At 38.5% G+C, this 19,679-nt stretch overlaps 1 protein-coding gene across 9 annotated transcripts in view; it reads right to left on the reverse strand.

Moving 5' to 3' along the window:
- The window catches only part of CDC14B (cell division cycle 14B), a 114,613-nt gene that overhangs the window by 61,508 nt on the left and 33,426 nt on the right, over positions 1-19,679 (reverse strand). For 6 of the 9 annotated variants that reach the window (XM_049894895.1, XM_049894896.1, XM_049894901.1 and 3 more), the window contains exons 2-4: positions 8,683-8,773; positions 8,023-8,098; positions 4,505-4,597 (exon numbers count right to left, since the gene is read on the reverse strand). In XM_049894895.1, coding sequence (XP_049750852.1) covers positions 4,505-4,597; positions 8,023-8,098; positions 8,683-8,773 — 260 coding nt within the window. Of the gene's footprint in view, positions 1-4,504; positions 4,598-8,022; positions 8,099-8,682; positions 8,774-10,253; positions 10,724-19,679 lie in introns of those variants that run through there. The other 3 variants (XM_049894902.1, XM_049894899.1, XM_049894898.1) reach the window with 3 other exon arrangements.

Raw genomic sequence — 19,679 nt, forward strand, 5'->3', positions numbered from 1 at the left:
GCAAAGGGGGAAGGGGGCTGTGTTAATTGAGAAAAATTAAGGGCCACAACAACCGCATGCAATTGTACCCTGGATTAGATACTAGTTTAGACATTTTGAATCAACTGGGGAAATACGAATGTATCTAGATATAAAGATTATAAAACATGTACTAAAATGGAAAGACTGAAAAAAGCAGGTGACTAAACTATATTGATCAGTATAAAACATACGGTATATGTATGTACACATGACTATACACACACTCACATATATAAGGCCCCTGGGTGGCCTAAGCTATTTAGGCTCTACCAACCTAAAGGCGGAACCCTGGTGGCAGAGTGGTTAAGAGCTACACTTGCTAACCAAAAGGTCAGCAGTTTGAATCCACCAGGCGCTCCTTGGAATCCGTATAGAGCAGTGCTACTCTGTCTTACGGAGTGGCTATGAGTCGGAATCAACTCAACAGCAACGGGTTTGGTTTGGTTTTTTTAAACCTAAGGGTCAGTGGCTTAAACACACCCATCAGCGCCATAAAGGAAGAGCCTGGCAATCTGCTTCTGTAAAGATTAACCCCCAAAAACCAAACTCACTGCCGTCGAGTCGATGCTGACTCATAGCGATCCTACAGGACAGAGTAGAAGTGCCCCATAGTGTTTCTAGGGAGTGCCTGGAGGATTCAAACTGCTGATCTCTTGGTTAGCAGCTATAGCACTTAACCACTATGCTACCAGGGTAACCACTACGCTACCAGGGTTTCCTCTGTAAAGATTAGAGCCAGGAAAACCTTATGGAGCAGTTCTACTCTGTAACACATGAGGTTACCATGATTCAGAATCAACTCGATGGCAATGTGTTTGGTGTATCTGTATGTACATATAACGTGTACATGTCTTGCTTCTGTATATATAAAAAAGTTTTTTTTTAAAGGAAATATTAAATTTCTCATGGGTACAGATATGGGTTTTGCATATGACATCATTTTTACAAAATGACAAAACTAAGATTCAAACTTTTCTCTTTAAAATGCTCTATCATGAATTTGTTTCGCAAATCACTTACTTTTCCACTTAAAATCTTACCTTTACTTTGAAATAACAATTTAAGTACTACCACCCTAAAATCTTCTAGGTGTCATACTACTGACAGCCACTGATTTACCAGAGAACAGGTCAGTAAACTTACCTTCTCATAAAATGACTCAGTATATTTGAGTTTTTCTAAAAGAAAAACTCAGTTATCTTTCATGTTCTTCAATTCTTACTGCAGTACAAAAAATGTCATAGTCTCACCATACTTCGTTCCCAAATACGCTACCATTTCAGACAGCTGAATTGGTAAATCCATTTGCCATGCCACATAACGTGCAATACTTTGAAATACAGTAACGACAACTGAAAAATCATTTATGATGATGCATGACCATCTGACAAAAGGATTAAGTGAGGCAGGTCAATCATTTATAAAGTCTAACCTCTCCTGTTTTTAAGATAAAAAATAAATAGAAGTAATAATTTTTATTCCCAGGCCCCAAAGGATTATCTCACACCCCCCTCCCTGCTCCACGCTAGGTCCTTATGTATATTCAAAGATGAACAGAACACGAATTCTGTCAAAACTCCATAGTTTAAAAGGACAGAGAAAGATAAACATTTGGAACACCAATCCACTTGGAACACTTCCTTCCTGATGATTCTTCCTCTGGATTTTTGTTTTAACATTACCATACCATCCTCCAAGTCAGTCACTAAAAAGTCTATCTCAAAAATTCCTCAACAATGCCAGAAAAGGAGTCAGAGCTGCAGATCAATTTATAGGGAATTCTCAGCCATCTCTACATATCTAACAGGATTTAATAGACTTCAACCAGATGAAAGTTTCATTTACTTAGGAGAAGTAAACATTTGTTTGAATTTTTCTGAGGTATCCATATTCTATCTTGACGCTCCTCTTCTACTATGAATAAATCCTTTTTTCTTAGAAGTTTTTCTCCTGCTTCCCCATCTAGCATCATTACAGCTCCAAGCTCCTACTCTAGCCAGCCAGTCATGGCTACAAAGACTTCTGTTATAGCCAAGAACTGTAATCTTCCTGCCAAGTTGGTTTTTAAGTGATCAGAAGACTGAATTCAGGTGAACGTTCAAATTAGCTACCTGGCACTTTCCTAACCAATCTAATCAGTGCCAACCTGTGGGTGTAAAACCTGGAAAGTGGGGGGAAAGTTCTAAACATGAAAGCAAAAAGAAATTAATGCATTTAACTAGAGAAAAACTTCTGTAGACCAAACTACAACCATAAATAAAGTAAAAGACCAACACCAAACCAGGAACAAATATGCCAACATTTTTTAAAAGATATACCAAGAGGTTATTGTTTTTTCACTAGCAGTTACTTTTTTTTTTTTTTTTTTTAAGAAAGATTCATCTGTAAAATTTTCAAGTATTTTGTTTTTTTGCTTCTGAGCAGATCCTGAATTCCCACCATGCCCATTGCCACTTTCTAAGGTGTTGTTCACACTTGAGTCATGATGTCTGGCACCTCAAGACCCTACCATCTTGGTCACAGCTCATCACACCACAAATGACTGACCCAAAAGCAGCCCAGGCAGAGCTGATCTGCTTTGAGAGTTCTGCTCAGGAGCAGTTTCTCCTAGATGGAACTGTTCCAGCCACGCAGATTTTCTCTTGGGCAGTGGAAAGGCAAGATACACAGGAAAGGACTGCAACTGTGTCACGCCAAGAGCCATTTCTCCAGCTGTAATGAGGGTTCCCTTAAAAAACTTTATGGATCCCAGGAATTTTAGCTGTGTCCCTTTTTCTGTAAAGCTGTCAGGACTTCCTTTAATCTACGGGGTTCCTCTCCCCAGTGACTGGCGAAGTAATGGGACTGGATGCCCAGCTACAGTGGCCACCTCCCCACACCCTCTCCTTCTTTATTGAGACCCTGCAGAGGCCCCCTGAGTTTTTGTTTTGTTTTGTTTTCTTAGTGGAACACCAGAAGCAATGAAAGCAAACAACAATCAAAATCTGGATAAACGTAAGATACCAAATTTTATTTTGGATCTAAAATATGGAAACCCTGGTGGTGTAGTGGTTAAATGCTACAGCTGCTAACCAAAGGGTTGACAGTTTGAATCCGCCAGGCGCTCCTTGGAAACTCTATGGGGCAGTTCTACTCTGTCCTATAGGGTCGCTATGGGTCGGAATTGACTCGACGGCACTGGGTTTGGTTTGGTTTATCTAAAATCTGTTTCATACTTTCAGGGATGGTAATAATAAAACTTCAAGTTATCACTGAACCACTTCTCTCATCTACTTCTGGGAGCACAAACAGGAAAACAAAACAAACAAAAAAGACTTTAATAACTGTTGTTAATGATATACCTTAGTGGAAAAAAAAAAAGATTAAATTTTGAGGTGCAATTTCACCAACTTTTGGTGTAATCTATGTACATCCCAGATTATCAAACTATATACCAGAAAATAACTTTAAAAGAGGAGAGGGCATGATAGAAGCATATAGTAAGCTGGAGTAAGAATTTATTTAAAAACTTTAAAAACAATCCTCTTTTTATCTAAGAGAATAGCTATTGTGCATATGGTGGGGTGGGGATGGGAGAAACATCCACTAGCTATTCTTCTCCACTAAATAGAGTAGCAAAAACCTTGATATCATAGTGGTTAAGTGCTATGGCTGCTAACCAAAAGGTCAGCAGTTCAAATCCACCAGGCGCTCCTTGGAAACTCTATGGGTGCAGTTCTACTCTGTCTTGTAGGGTTGCTATGAGTCAGAATCGGGTTTGGGATTTTTTTTTTTTGGTAAATAGAGTAGCTAGCTTCCTCACCACCAAAAAGACTGGGATCCCACCCTGGAGGAGCTCTTTGCTATATGAGCTCATTCAGGAAAAACTGATGAATCCACCAGATGCTGGATAAAATTATACCTTTAAAAAGCCAAAGATCTTCCATTATATTTGCAAATAAATGAAAGTCACAACGCTCATGTAAATACTGGCTAAGCCAAAGCATACTTTCAATGATCCTAATAGAGGATGTGACGGCATAATCATACATAGCATGTGGCCCATTTTCCTACAACACTGACAGATGTCCTCCTGCGAGGCGTTTGAGATGAAGCGATGCCCTTAAAGCCACACTTCAATTAGGAAAAAAATGCCTGTACTCAAGTTATAAAGCATTCTTAAGTCATATGATGCACTGTGGTATTTTCTATTCTTTTTTCCTCCAATCTGTATTTGTCTTGATCCACTAAAATGATTTCACAACTCACTAAACGGATCATGAGTCAATAAAACACTGCTTAGGAAGGCATTATTTTCTAACCTTAAGACTATAACAGAAGCTTTTTCACAGTAGTTGGTCAATTTTTAAAAAGTTAAACATGTTCTTCTGGAAAGAAATCAAGACATTATCTTAGGAAAAGTCATTTCAAAATTCCAGCCACAAACGTCAAGTACCGCTGTTACGCACATTTTCACTAATATGTCTGGAAGGTAAGTACTTACCATATAGCATCCCACAAGGAAAGCAGCATTTGCTTGTTTTCGCTGATCAGAGCCAGTAAAATGTATAATTTTCTTCCTGATCATTGTAATGGACTGAATAAAAATGAACAGTTGTTTAGTATTTTGTTTTTAATTTCAAGTTTTTAAAATTCTGATTTTTAAGATAAATTCCAAATAGCACAAGGTATAAGCATTCACATTAGCAAGAACTTTAAAAAGATAACTTTGATCCCAAGTACTATGGCGTAAACTATTTTGACAGGAAAAAAATTTGCTTCGCTACATAAGTGCTAATTGTTCCTACAATTCTGGAAATGTCCAGTTAAGTATAATACCATGTACCTTCCCATAAAAGACATATTCTGGAATTAGAATGAATGTACAATGAAAGAGGTGGGATCATATGAACAGATGTATGCTTAAAGCATACACTACTTTTGAAAGAACACCCAAGAAGCTTGAGAAAAGTGGTGGGAGAGATCTTTTCTTCCCTTTCACCACTGTGTGATTTTTTTTTTAAAATCTATTCCAAAAACCTTTAAAATTAAAATAGAATCATACCCACTGAGATGGCTATAAAAACAGAAAACAACAAGCACTGGAGAGGATGTGGAGAAATTGGAATCTTCATACATTGCTAGGAGGAATGTAAAATGGAGCAACCACTGTGAAAAAAGTTAGAGGTTCCTCAAAAAGTTAAACACAGAATTACCACGTGACCTAGCAATTCCACTCCTAGTTATATATGCAAAAGAACTGAAAACCAGTCTTCAAACAAAAACTCATACACAAATGCGGACAGCAGTACTATTCACAACAGTCAAAAGATGAAAATAAGCCAAATCTTCATAAACTCATAAATGGATAAACAAATTGTGGTCTATCAGCCATAAAAAGGAAGGAAGCACTGATAAATAGTACAATGTCGGTGATCATCGAAAACATCATGGTAAGTGAAAGAAGCCAGACGCAAAAGGCCAGGTGTGGCCTGATTCCATTTATACGCAATATCCAGAACTGACAAATGCACAGACACGAAAAGCAGATTTGTGGTCGCCAGGGGCTGCAGAGAAAGGGGAGTGACTGCTTAATGGGTACCAAATTTCCTTTTGGGGTGATGAAAACGTTTTGGAACTGGATAGATGTGATGGTTGCACAACACTGTGAATATACTTAATGGCACTTAAGTGTACACTTCAAAAGGTTCTGTGTTATGTTAATTTTACCACAAATAAATAAACAAGCAAATAAGAACAAGCAAAAATAATCTATGTTGTTAGAAGTCTGAACAATGAATCACCTTGAGGGACAGGTACAGAGATAGTTACTGGAAGGGGACATAAGTGGGCTCTTCTGGGGAGCTACTAATGTTCTGGCTGAAGATTACCCACGTATATTTGGTTTGTGAAAATTCACTGAGCTGTATACTAAGGATTTACACACATTTCTATAGGTATATCATACATCGACAAAGTTAAAAAGGGTATGGAATTTAAAAATAAAATGAATATATGATTAAAAACCAAACCAAACCCAGTGCCGTCAAGTCGGTTCCGACTCAAAGCGACCCTATAGGACAGAGTAGAACTGCCCCATAGAGCTTCCAAGGAGCACCTGGCGGATTCGAACTGCCAACCCTTTGGTTAGCAGCCGTAGCACTTAACCACTATGCCACCAGGGTTTCTGAATATATGATTAGGTAGCTTCAAAATAAAAGGAATATATGATTAGTTCGCACTTCCTCAGCTGTACTTCATTAACTTCAGTAGAAATGGATTCAAGCAATGGTAAAGACCAGGATCTACTCAGTTCAATAAGCGTGTATATATTCTTGAGCCAGTTTCCAGTGTTTCACTGATGAATGTGTACATATTTTCCTTTGGTTGTTTACACAGAGTAAGACATCCAAGTTAATTAAAAAAAAAAAAAAAAAAACAGCCGTCCAGCAACACAAGCACAAGCACTCTTCATTCAAACTCTAGATACACTTTCGTCACTGTTAGTTGAATAAACAGTAATTTTTCAATCAGGTTGGACGGTCAATAACCACATTGCAAGTTGTTCTAGTAAATGAAAACAACAAAAAGGACCTATACATTCTTCATTGACTGAAAAGATAAGACCATAAATGGTTGAGTAAAAAAAAAAAAAAAAAAAATCTTTCAAAATTAAAGGAATAAAAGGGGGTGGAGTTATTTTTAGCTTCCTGGCCCAGGTATAGAACAAAGGGCTGGTCATGGGCATGCGGAAAAAAGGAGGAGTGAGTAACAAATAACACAAGGCCGTAAAATGCTTATATTACTACTTAAAAGAGGAATAACGATTAGAAAGAAGAAATAAGTACAAATCCATAATGAACACAAATACAGTACAAAAATCATTCAATGAAGTGACAAAACCAGCTAAGGATGGCAACAGGACAGTAGTTAGCTTTGAGAAGAAAGACAAGATGGTTTTTAGGAAGAGGCATGAGAGGAGCCTCTGAGCTGCTGCCAATATTCTATTTCTTGTCTTCTGTGATGGTATAAATGTGTAACCTGTAAAAAAAAAAACCTGTCGCCATCAGGTCAATTTCCACCCAAAGCGATCCTAGAGGACAGAGCAGACTGCCCCATAGGGTTTCCAAGGAGCAGCTGATGGATTTGAACTGCTGACCTTTTGGTTAGCAGCCGCATCACTTACCCACTAAGCCACCAGGGCTCCTATAAAGCACTGTGAACTGTAGATTTTGGGAGAAGGCACTTTTCTGTGTATGTGTGATTATTTCATAATAAAAAGGTTTTTTTGTTTTAAAAAATATCGAGTCAAGTTTTTTAAAAAAGTACCTGCTTCCAAATTCAGTATTTACTTGAGAATTTACAGTGATTAATTCGGAACTGCTAACGGTACGTAACTACTCCACAGTGGGCAGGACCGGTAATTTAAAATTTTTTCAAATGAGTGGAGTCTAGGTTCAAACTAATAGAAATATACTTTTGCATCTCTCAGGGATTCAGCCTTAAAGATACGTGGTTTGCCCTCGCTGCTCCTGCTCCTCAATGATGTGAGTAAGGGGTCGCGGTAATGAGTCACAACTAGCAAAGTATCATGGGAATTTCAGGATAGACTAAGACAAAGTAAGATGAGCTAATTTTTCTTATTAGTTTCCTAGCACTCTATCAAAGCAAAGACAGAAAGGAAATGACCAAATCAAAGGAAGAGTTTCTCTAGTTAGCTTTCAGCCCCATTGGGTCAGACAATAAGAGGTTTGCTTCATTATCCAATTTCCACTTCGGCTTTTTGAGTATTTGAGCATCACCAGCCCAAATGACCGAAACCTAACCTGTCCAGTCAAAGCTCTGAGCAAACACGTATGTGCAATATGACTTTATAAAGCAAAAAAACCACATGTATGTCCCAAACACAACTGCCTTGAAAAACACGACATTTTTTTTTTGTCCTGTTTTCCTAATTTTTCTCCCCAAGACCAGACTAACAATGATGACTTAAGTTAAATCTAAAGTAAAAAAAGAATTTACCTTTAGTTTCTTATTTATCTTGCAACAGTATCTGTAAACCATGGCCAGATTGAGTGGTCCAAAATCTGCGTAGAAGCTTCGAAAATGAAAAACAAAAATGCATATGTATAGGTTAGATGCTCTAAATGAACAAGCCTTTTGGGGGTTACAGATCAAATTAAGACAAGAAAGCACACACCAAATTGTTGTTGGTCATAAAATTTAAAGGTTTTTTTTTTTTTTTGCCTTACTAATGGCAAACAATTCTAGCAAACAATGCCTATAAACAATGAAAGAAATTAAGTTCTACAACATCTAAATCTAACCTCAAATAACATATACGAAAATACCTTCTAAATAAAAAAGCTGTCTTTCCACATATTTTTCCACTGTAAAAAACACAGTACCTTACTTTAATACACTAGTTTATATCTCATTTGTAGTGCAATGTAAACCATTAGAATTTCAAACATAAATGTTCCAATTTAGGGCGGTTTTTTTAATTTCAATTTTTTTTCCCTAAGGATTTATTTTATTACCAGGAGTTTTAAAAAAGCATCCTGCAATTTTGAATCAACAGATTAGAAATTTTCCAAGGCTACCCTGTTTATAAGCATACCTCTAGAGTCTTCAAAGCAAAAAGAGTACTCATAATCTTTAGAAAAGCAAGTTAATACTTACTTCTCATATTCAAGTTCGTTATCTATGCAGAAATAATGTACATTTGATGCACTCTTTGGTCTGCTGTAGAGAATGGCAAAGCAAAGGCGATCTGAAATGGAAAAATTGTAATGTTCCTTCCTTCACATTCTTAAAAAAACATTTCATATATCAAGATGCAACTCTTTTCAGATGAAGTCAAATTTTTATTTTTTCCATGTATATATCAGATGGAAGGGGGGGCTAATGGGTAACTTCAAAATATTCTGGCTATTATGGTGGGTAATGACAGATAAAGAAAACTTTTTTTTTTTTTTAAAGAAGAAATTGCCTTTAATCATAAGTTTTAATAATGACTTCTCAAATGACCATATGGTTTGATTTCTGGGGGAATCGCTCATTATAAAACTTGAGTTGCCCTGGACTAAGAAATTTCAACAACTATGACAGCATACATCTGACTGGTTACTCATCAACCTTATATATTAAGCTTACGATTTTTGCTGTTTTCAACACATCCTAAAAAGTCATTTCTGTAACTTCTTTTTTTTAAGTAAAAGACAAAGACCTTCAAATTGCAAATTGCTTCAAAATTAACATTTACAGAACACCAGCAACAAACTACGTGTTTAAGCTGTTCTTATAAAAAAAAAAAAAAACTCACTACTTTTCTGTGATTCATAATCACCACTTTTGTATTTTTACAATTAGACAGATTACCGTTAAAAAAAGCAATGAGAGGTCTCTACATGATGAGGTTGAGATGATCTTTGCGCTCATAAATGCAGCTTCGCTACTAGGAAGTTATAACAATTAGCAAGAATGGTAACTGGGCAGTAATGCTCAGAGGCTCCACCCTTCTTCCTCCAAAAGAGTTGCCAAAAAAAATCTCGGCAAAACAAAGTCATCTGCAATAGTTAGTAATATTAGTAGAGCTAGCTTTTTTTTTTTTTTTTTTTTAGCTTAGTAGAAAACCTTACGCTTGGATTTGCCTCAAAAATGTAAAATCAAGTACAGCCATAAAAACATATATATACTTTCACTAGAACAAGAAGTAAGAAACAAAGGACGCCAGCTGGCACCCTTTCTCCACATAGTAATTTAAAAAAAAAAAAAAAAATTCTGCCAGCCATTCAAGTCACGAGGTATTTATTTCCCTGTAAACTCAACTAGAATTTCTGCAACCACAAACACTCAAACGGATGACGGGGCTTCTTTCTTTCCTCCCACAAATGACCCTTGATCCCGTGTCCAGTGGCCGAGGTGGTTTGCTCCCCCGAGTGGGGAGGCTCGACTAACCTAGCAGGCTGTGAGCGTTAAGCACACAAGAGTCACAATCACACATACATGCGCGTATCCGTCCCAAAGCAAGACCACTGCCTGGGGATCAGGAGTCCCAGGAGGCCACCCACGCCCATGAGGCAGCGTCCACCCTGCTGCGATGTTAAAAGCACCTCCTGGCCTGCACCTCGGGGCCCTCGGGGCCCCCGTGGCCCCCGGGGCCCCCGTGGCCCCCGTGCCTGACGCCCTTCAAACACCAGGTGCTCGGGCGACGCTCGGGATCCGGAAGCCCCGCGCCCTCCCGCACTCACCTTTGATCACCTCCGCTACCAAACGGGTCCCTGAGCCCTCCCGGCTCATGACTCCAAAGCATCTGGAAAGCGGAGGCGGAGGGGAAGGACCGGGTGGGTCAGGAGCAGCTAGCTGCTAGGAGAGGCGAGGGCACGGCCACACCCCCGAAGTTTAAAACACAGAAAGTTTAAAGGGCCGCGCCCAACGCAGACTACATGCCACCGACTCTGAACCACAAACGGGGCGAGCCAACCCCGGAAGTTCACAACTTCTGAAAACGGCCCCAAAGTGGGCAGCAAGGGAGCGAAGGCTGGAAAGCCCCCGAAGTCCTCCTAGCCTTCGCCTACGCGTTGGGGGCGTCGGGCGGCCGCCTGCGGGTCCAGGGTTCCTTCAGCGCCAAAATTCCGAACTCAAAGTTGGGACGTGCAGCCAAAGCGTCAGAGAAGCATAATGGGGGCCTTTTAGAAGAAAGTGTCTCAGAGAGCTCTTTACGATGAAAAGGACTTCTCCGAAGAGAAACGCTGGACGCAGAGCCCCGCGGTGGACCAGACTCAAGAGGGCCGGGCGGCACTTGGCAGGGACCGGGGACTCGGCCCCTCCCTCAGCCGCACTCGGCCGCCCTCACATTCGCCGCCACCAGGGGACGCTGCAGCCTCGGCCGCAGCACGCTCAGCCCTGTCACAGCCGCCCGCGGCCCAGCGGGATGGGGCTTCTGCACCCCGCGGTCGCGAGGCCATGGCGCAGCCTCACGCGCGGACGCGGGGCCAAGGCGCCGCAAGGCCTCATGGGCCCGTGCAGCCCGCGCGTGCCGTCGGGGAAGCCAGCCACTAGCGCCCCCGCGCCGACGTCCATCTCTACGCGTGGCGGTCGGCGGCCCTCCTGCCTCAGACGCGCCGCTGGCTCCACACAACCTGGCCTGGCCGGGGAGCGCCCTCAGGTGAAGACCTGCTGACTGTCGAGGCTGCTGGGCGTGCTGGCGTCCACTCTTTAAAACCAACATCTTCCGAATTGTTCAGGATTTCAAGGTAAGCCTAAAACTCAGATCATTCATTCCTTTAAAGGTTTGGGATTTCTCCTCAGAAAGTATTTTTTATAATTCTGACAGAATATTAAGTAACCACTTGAAGTATTTTAAGACTATATTCATGTTTATAATCTAAAGTGAAAACTATTTAAGATACAGTATGATCAAAATTTTGTTATCTATAATGTGATGCTGAGATTGTGGTTAATTTTCATTCCCTCTTGTATTTTTTCAAGTTTTCTACGTAAAAGAGTTACTTCAAAAGCCGCGCGGGGGGGGGGGGGGTGGTGGTAATTTCAGTGACCCTCCCTTCAAACAGAGGAGCAATACAGTAACAACTCTTTCCCAAGAATTATACTTTATTTGTAATCTCAGTTTCACAATATATACATTTTTGCCTCAAAAGTAAACCTGCATACTTCCTAACCTTATTCTGAAATTACAGATGGATCAGTTAAATGTAAAAAACAAAACCATGAATTCTTTTTTATACTCTCCAACTCCGACTTTTTCTAAATGATACAAAATCTGAAAGCCATTTAAAAAATCAACTAATTGATACATACACACTTTTAAAAGATCTTCCTGGCAATGAACACATAAGGTCGAGACAAACTGGAAAAATAATTTAAATTCAGCTCAAGATGCCCAACTTCAGTTTTATGTTGTTGCAACATAACAACGCAACTTTAAACTGTGAAATACCATTTTTTCCTCACACTGGCAAAAATCGAAAGAATTTGATCAGATACTGTGTTGGTGCAGTTGTGGGTAAACAGGCACACTCACATATTACCTGTGGGTGGGACCATAAATTGGAAGGGCAACAGAGGACCAAAAAAAAAAGACCAAACCCACTGCCATTGAACTGAAATATCGAAGTAATGAACTATCTTACCTATATCCCTGTCACGTACCACCACCACCCCTGCTTCTTTGACTGATACAGGAATAAAGATTCCATATTGTGAAATATCACAATTTTAAAATGTTGACAAAAATATTTAAAATCCATCCTTGGGCTAAATTTGTCTGCAGGTCTCATTTCATTTTTGGACCTCCAGTTTGCTACCTCTTCTCTTAGTAAATATTGTTAAAGAAACAAAAAAAAAAATTTTTCCTGTGTAATAACTATAGATATATGGGGAAAATAACTCATGTAACAGACTGAGGTATATTTTAAACCAATTGAGAAATATATGTAGGAATCAAGTGGGAATTATAATACAGTGTCTACTTCTTAATGGAAAAAATCAAAAGAACTCCAGTTGGACCTATAAACACACTGGGCTACTGTTTCTTTTTCCCCCTTGAACTGGGCTAACTTCACAGTTCCTGGCAAAGCAACTGGAGACATGCAGGGCTTCCCTACAGGGTGGAGAAGTCCAGCCTTGGTGAGTTCACCATAAGACATGCAGAAAGGAGAACCCATGTTACTAGGGAGCCAGAAAGAACAGGCAAAGCAGAGGCTCCATATGAACATTGATTGTCTCAGAGAAAGAGGACCCTAAAGGCACACTGTATTCGGCACTTGTCTTTTAGGGGAAGGAATGACCACGGGGCATAGGGTATTGTATAAAAGTATTGATTTAAAAAAAAAAAAAAAAAAGATGCATTAACCCTTAAAACAAGGATAGCTAACAATTATTGAGAGTTTAGTGCCAGGTATTGTATTAAGTTCATGACAACCTATGAGGCAGATACTACTGCCTTCAACATTTTCCAGGAAAGGAAACTAAGCCTTAAAGAGGCGAAGTGACTACCCTGACCAAGGTCAAAAGACTTGTTGTGAAGTGGCAGAATTAGGATTTGAACACAGGCTATTTGAAGCTTCAGATTTTTATATCCCTGCCTCAGAGACTTGCCTGATATAAAGTACGTGTAAAACAATATGATTTCGGCACAGCAATACATAAATAGATAAATGGAACAGGGGACAGCGGTCAAATATGGACCCAGGTATATATTAAAACTTAGTATATCAGAAAACTGACATTTCAAATCAATGACAAAGGAAGGCCTTATTCAGTAAGGGTCAAATGTCTACGTATATGAAAAGAAAACGCGGTTCCAATCTCACATACTATATAAAACAAATACTAGATGAAATAAATTTTTAAAGAAGGGTAAGATAACTATAAAAGTTATAGAATCATTTTATAATTTAACATGAGGGATTTTAAGCATGACACAGAACTTGAGTAAAAGGGGGAAAAATGAGAGATTTGACTAATTATGTAATATTAACTTATATATGGCAAAAGACACCATAAATAAAGTTAAGAAACTTAGGGGAAAATATATAAGAAGGAGTTAAACATCATAACACAGAAAAAGAGGCTACAGAGCAATACAATGACCCGGTTAAGAGGAAAAAAAATCTACGGTCAATTCAGAAAAGAAATATAGACAGCCACTAGCATATGAAAAGAAAATTACCTCACCAATGGCTCAACATAAAAAGAAAAAAAGCCTATCAACATGAACAGATTACAGTAGAAGACCATATCACATGACTATCTCATTAAATACAAAAAAGAGTCATTAAAACCAACACTTAGTCCCAATCAAGTCTTTGTACAATGGCTAAAAGAGAACTTCTCTAACCTGATAAAGATTATTCCTACAACAAATATCATACATCAGGCTTTAACTTTGGAAGCATCCCCCAAAGTCAAAAACAAGACAGAAATTTGTGCTAACATAACTTCTTTTTAACGACGTAATAACTGGAAGTGCTACCTGACACCAGAATAAGTAAGAGGTAAGAATTGGAAAGGAAGAGATAAAATTGTCCTTGTTGTCTACTTAGAAAATACAAGAGAATCTGTAGACAAACTATTGGAATAAGTGAATAATGTTTGGCAATATTTCTGGATATAGATGATTAACATACAAAACCCAAGAGTTTTTCTGTTAGGTGCACCTGAGTCGATTTTGACTCATAGAGACCACATGTGACAGAGAACTGCCCCATGGATATTCTATGCATAATCTTTGCAGGAGTCAGAGCTTCAAACTGGTTCGAACCAGTTCAGTGACGACCAATGATGCAAAACCAATAGACAAAATTTTTTACAATTTGGGTGATCCAGAACAGTCATCACAATTCAAAAGCAAAGAATACTGAGTAAACCATGGACTGCTGAAAGAACAAACAAATCTATCTTGGAAGAAGCAAAGATGGTGAGACTACATCTCACATACTTTGGACATGTTATCAGGAGGGATCAGTCCCTGGAGAAGGACATCATGCTTGGTAAAGTAGAGGGTCAGCGAAAAAGAGGAAGACCTTCAATGAGATGGATTGACACAGTGGCTGCAACAGTGGGCTCAAGCATAACAACAATAGCGCGGATGGCGCAGGACTGGGCAGTGTTTCGTTCTGTTGTGCATAGGGTCACTATGAGTTGGAACTAACTCAACGGCACCTAACAACAGGAGCAGTCACCACAACAGGATAAATTAGGGGTCAAAGCCCTGGAGTGGGAGACTTAGAAGAAGGGTAGTGAGCCATTTCAGAAGCCTGATCAGTGAGATTGAATTATTTCCAGAATTTCAGAGAGCAACACACATTCAAAGTGGCTGCGGGGCAGCACTGTTTCCAGTTCTGCAGAAAATCCAACAGGCAAGAGATTTGGTTGCTATGCAACATTCACTGCCCTTTTTTTCTAAGAGGGAGATTTAAGTTTCTAGCAGGGTTTTAACTTGTAATTTGTCCTGTTCCAGGTACCATTAAAAACTGCATCTGTTCAGTGTTACTTGCTGAGCCATGACTGAACCAGGAAGAACCAGTTCAAAGCCCTACTGGGAGTAGATGACCAGTTCTTTCTCCCACGGAGCCGCTGGGTGGGTTCGAACCTCGGCCTTTCAGTTAGCAGCCAAGCGCTTAACTGTTGCACCACCAAGCCTCCTTTAGAGCATTGCATATCTTTTTTGCTACTACATTTCATAATTAGTTATTAAAGGTGTATCCACCAATAGAAAATATAATTTTGAAAAGTAACAGCAAAAAGGATACACATATCCTTTATGGATAATTGGAGAGATAAAGCAGGTTTATAAATGGGAAGACTTAATATCACAAATATAATTACTCTCAAACTCAATTCTGATCAAAATTTCAACAGGGCTTTTCATGGAACCTGAAAAGCTGATCTTAAAATTAATCTAGAAGACCCCAGGATGAGGAAATCAGAACATTTTAAAAAAGGGGCTCTTGCCCTACTAGATATTGAAACTTACAGTAATTTACGCAGTGCAGTATTGACAAAATGAGCCCTGGTGGCACAGACGTTAAGTGTTTGGCTGCTCATTGAAAGATCAACAGTTTGAAGCCACCAGCTGCTCTGTGGGAGAAAGATGTGGCACTCTGCTTCTGTAAAGATTACAGCCTTGGAAATCCTATGGGGCAGCTCTACTTTACCTATCCTGTAGGGTCACTGAGTCGGAATCTATTCGATGGCAACAGGTTTGGTTTGGTTTTGGTTAGTACTGACACAGATAAAATAGACAAAAGGCAAAGAAGAGAGCCCTGAAAAATATCTCGGATGGATTAAAAATCTAAATATGAACAGAAAAGCTTTAGAAGTTTTAGAAGAAAATACAGAAAAAATAACTCATATTAGTTGAGTAGTATAAAAGACATAAAAAAGCTAAATTACAAAGCAAAAGATGGAGAAATTTGATTACATAAAGATTTCATGCTTCTGTTCAACACTAGACACCACAAATAAAAAAAGATAATTCACAGACTGGAAGACAGGTATAATGTGTAAACCAACAAAGGACTAGTGTTCAGAATTTATAAAGAACTATATTCAAAGAGAAAAAAAGGCAACATTCCAATAAATACATGGGCAAAGGATGGGAGTAAAAAATTCACAGAACATTGTCATTCCTTGCTTGTCTTTCTGAGACCTACCTGTCTACAATGAGTGTTTTCTGGTCTATTCAAGGACCTCTGAAGAATTGAGCATATTAGTCAGGATAAACTAGGTTAAGCTGTAGCAACAAATAACTAAATTCTAGTGATTTGATTTATAAATAAGGTTTATTTCTTGCCAGTGCTATAGGTCCATCACAGATAGGGGGCTGGAGAAGACTCCATTCTACAGTCACCAAAAGATCCAGGATGATGGAGGCTCTACTGTTTTGCAGATTTACCATTTAGAATTTCTCCTTGTGGTTATCTGACGTCCTAGTGACTGCTTACATAAGTAATTTCAGTTACCTGCAGACCTAAGTGCAGAAAGGTATATAAAACATGCATGGTAACCTAAACTTTAACAGTAATAAAGCTAACAATTTAATCTGCATCTGTTTTAACTCCTGTGTTCCTCAATCAATCGCTCGAGAACTAGAGTGAGAGTAATCTTATCTAGACCTTCTAGACACCCCACCCCCATAATGTTGTGTTAGTCGTCATAATCATCTATATTCTAAAATATTTTATAAGTGCATTTTTTAAAAAGGGAGCCACAAGAAGAACTGTAACAGTTTGCCTACTTTCCAAGTCAATAGAGCAAGAGAGAAAATAAAACTAAGAAAATGTGACCAAGCCACCAAACAGCAAGAAAAAAAGTTATGGCAAACAGAAAACAGAAGATGGTGGGAATAATTCCAAACATCAGTAATCATAAAAAAAAAAAAAAAAAAAGGCAAAATATTTAAATTCACTTATTAAAATACAAGATTTTCAAATTAAGTTTACAAAATTCAGGCTATCTGTTGTTTAATAAAGACAACTAAAACAAAACTATATAGGAAACTTAAAATGAACAGAGAAAAATACGCTGTATAGTTACTAGAAAAAAGAAAGCAAGTATAGCAATATTTACTTCAGATAAAATAGAATCTACAGCAAAAAGCAATAGAAAGACAAAAATGTTTCATGATTAAAGGTACAGCCTACCGAGAGGTTATAACAATCACAAATCTTGTATCTGACAACAGATTTAAAATATATAAAGCAAAAAGTAGTGTAAATAGGAGAAATTAATAAATCCATAATCATTTAAGACTAATGTACCTGAAAAAAACTAGAAGCTTGATCTAGCAGACACAGAGAACTGTTTTCAACAGATATATCTAAGTCATTAAGTCACAAGGAAATCTTAAATTCCTGAAAGCAGAAACCATATAGGCCTTGTTCACTGACCAAAAATACAATAAAATTTGAAATTTACTGATGAAAAGATAAAAGCACAACAGAATCTATCAATCTGGAAACATTTAAAGCCCACTTCTAAACGATTCTTGAAACAAAAGGAAATCAAAAGAGAATTCAACACAAAACTATTTCAAAATTAATGGCAATATGAATTCTTATTAAAATCTGTGTAATATGGTTAAACAAAAATTCAAAGAAAATGATTTGTCTAAAAGATATCTGCCTTTGTCACACCACTCCCAAAAACATAAATTCTACCTAGATTAAAAAGTCAACATATACACGTAGTCCAACCATGTGTATGAAACTAAATGGGCACACCACCCAGGGGCCAGGACGAGAAGGCAGGAGGGGACAGGAAAGCTGGACGAATAGAAATGGGGAAACAAAGGTCAAGAAGGTGAGAGTGTTGACATGCCACGGTGTTGACAACCAGTGTCACAAAACAATATGTGTATTAATTGTTGTAAGGAGAAACTAATGTGCTCCGTAAACCTTCATCTAAAGCACAATTAAAAAAAAAAAGTTAACATAGTATTTCCAGCTCTCTACATTCCAGACCATGGTAGGATTGCATATCCTGACTCCTTTGTGGTTAAGTGACCATACGTGATTTGTGTCACTTCCAGGTCAGACCATTTAATTGATGGTGCAAAACCCTGAAGAACTCTCTTTCCCTCTGACCTGCAACATTGAAGATTACAGCCATAGTACAGCCATTTTAGAAAACTGTCAGTCTCTATAAAAAATGAACATTGTTCATCTTATGATTTAGTAATTCCACTTATAGGTGGAACAGAAACGGTATACACGTGTGCACCAAGAAAGGTACAAAAAATATTTATAGTATCATTATTTGTAATGGCCAAAAACTGAAAACAATCCAAATGTCCAGAAACAGTAGAAAGAAACATTGTGTTACTTGTAATGGAATTATTATATAGCTATAGGAATGAAGTATGACCATACAGAGCAAATTGGATGAACCATACAAACATAATGTTTAGTGAAAGAAGCCAGACACAAGAGTACAAACTGTATGATTCCATTTATATAGAGTTCAAAATCAGGTAAAACAAATCTGTAATGATAAAAATCAGGATAATGTTTTGTCCTTAGAGAGGGTAGTGGCCAGGAAAGGACTCAAAAGAGTGGTTTCTGAGGTGTGGTGATTTTCTGTGCTCGTTACTTACCTAGGATGTACACAAGCTGTTTATCAAGCTGTTTACTGGACTGTACAGTTTGTGGACTTTTTGGTGTATTGTATCATTATTACAGGAGCCCTGGTGGTGTAACAGTTAAGCTGCTAACTGAAAGGCTGGCGATTCGAACCCAGGACAAAGACCTGGTGATTTGTTCCTGTAAAGATTACAGCCTAGAAAACCCTGCGGGGCAGTTCTACTGTCACTCATTAACATAACTGCCTCTAATCTTGCCTCATTAACATCACAGAAGTAGGATTGACAGCAAGGAGAAACGTCAGATGACAAAATGGTGGACAGTCACACAATACTGGGAATCTTGGCCTAGCCAAGTTGACACATATTTTGGGGGGACACAATTCAATCCATAACAGACACCATAAATTTTTTTTTTTTTTAAGAGTGAGGGTGGATATAAGCGCCAACCTGAAAAAACTCCCAGTGGCAAAAGCTGAAACAATTAGAGTACAAAGTAAGTGCATAATACTGGATTCTAGCCTAAAACATAAAATAAATATGCAAGAATCCATACTGTTTTAAGTAACTGGTGGAGAAGAGACAATCTTCCAGAAGAATTGCAAATAATACATGTAGATACTCCCTTCTAAGATGTGGTGGTTAGCCCTACCCACCCTTGAGTGTAGCTGGACTTAGTGACTTGCTTCCAAAGAACACAGTATGGAAAGGGCAAAATAGTAACTTTAAGTGGAAAAACCTGGCAAGTACTATTTTAATCAAGTGATCACGGTTAAACAGTGACGTCATGTGGATTTCATGTACTCCCTTATATTGTGTGATGAGAAGAGCACTTCACTTCTGTGGCATTCTTTTCAAAAACTAAGTCTAGTCATGAGGAAAATATCAGACAAACCTAATTTGAGGGACGTTCTACAAAACACCTGACTCATACTCCTCAGAACTGTCGAGGTCATGAAAAACAAGGAAAGACTGAGAAACTGTCACAGATCTTATGTGACTAAGAAGACATGACAGCTAAATGCAACGTGGTATTCTGGATTGAATCCTAGAATAGAAAAAGAACATTAAT

The sequence above is a fragment of the Elephas maximus genome, chromosome 9, assembly GCF_024166365.1.
Source record: "Elephas maximus indicus isolate mEleMax1 chromosome 9, mEleMax1 primary haplotype, whole genome shotgun sequence".
NCBI lineage: Eukaryota > Metazoa > Chordata > Mammalia > Proboscidea > Elephantidae > Elephas > Elephas maximus.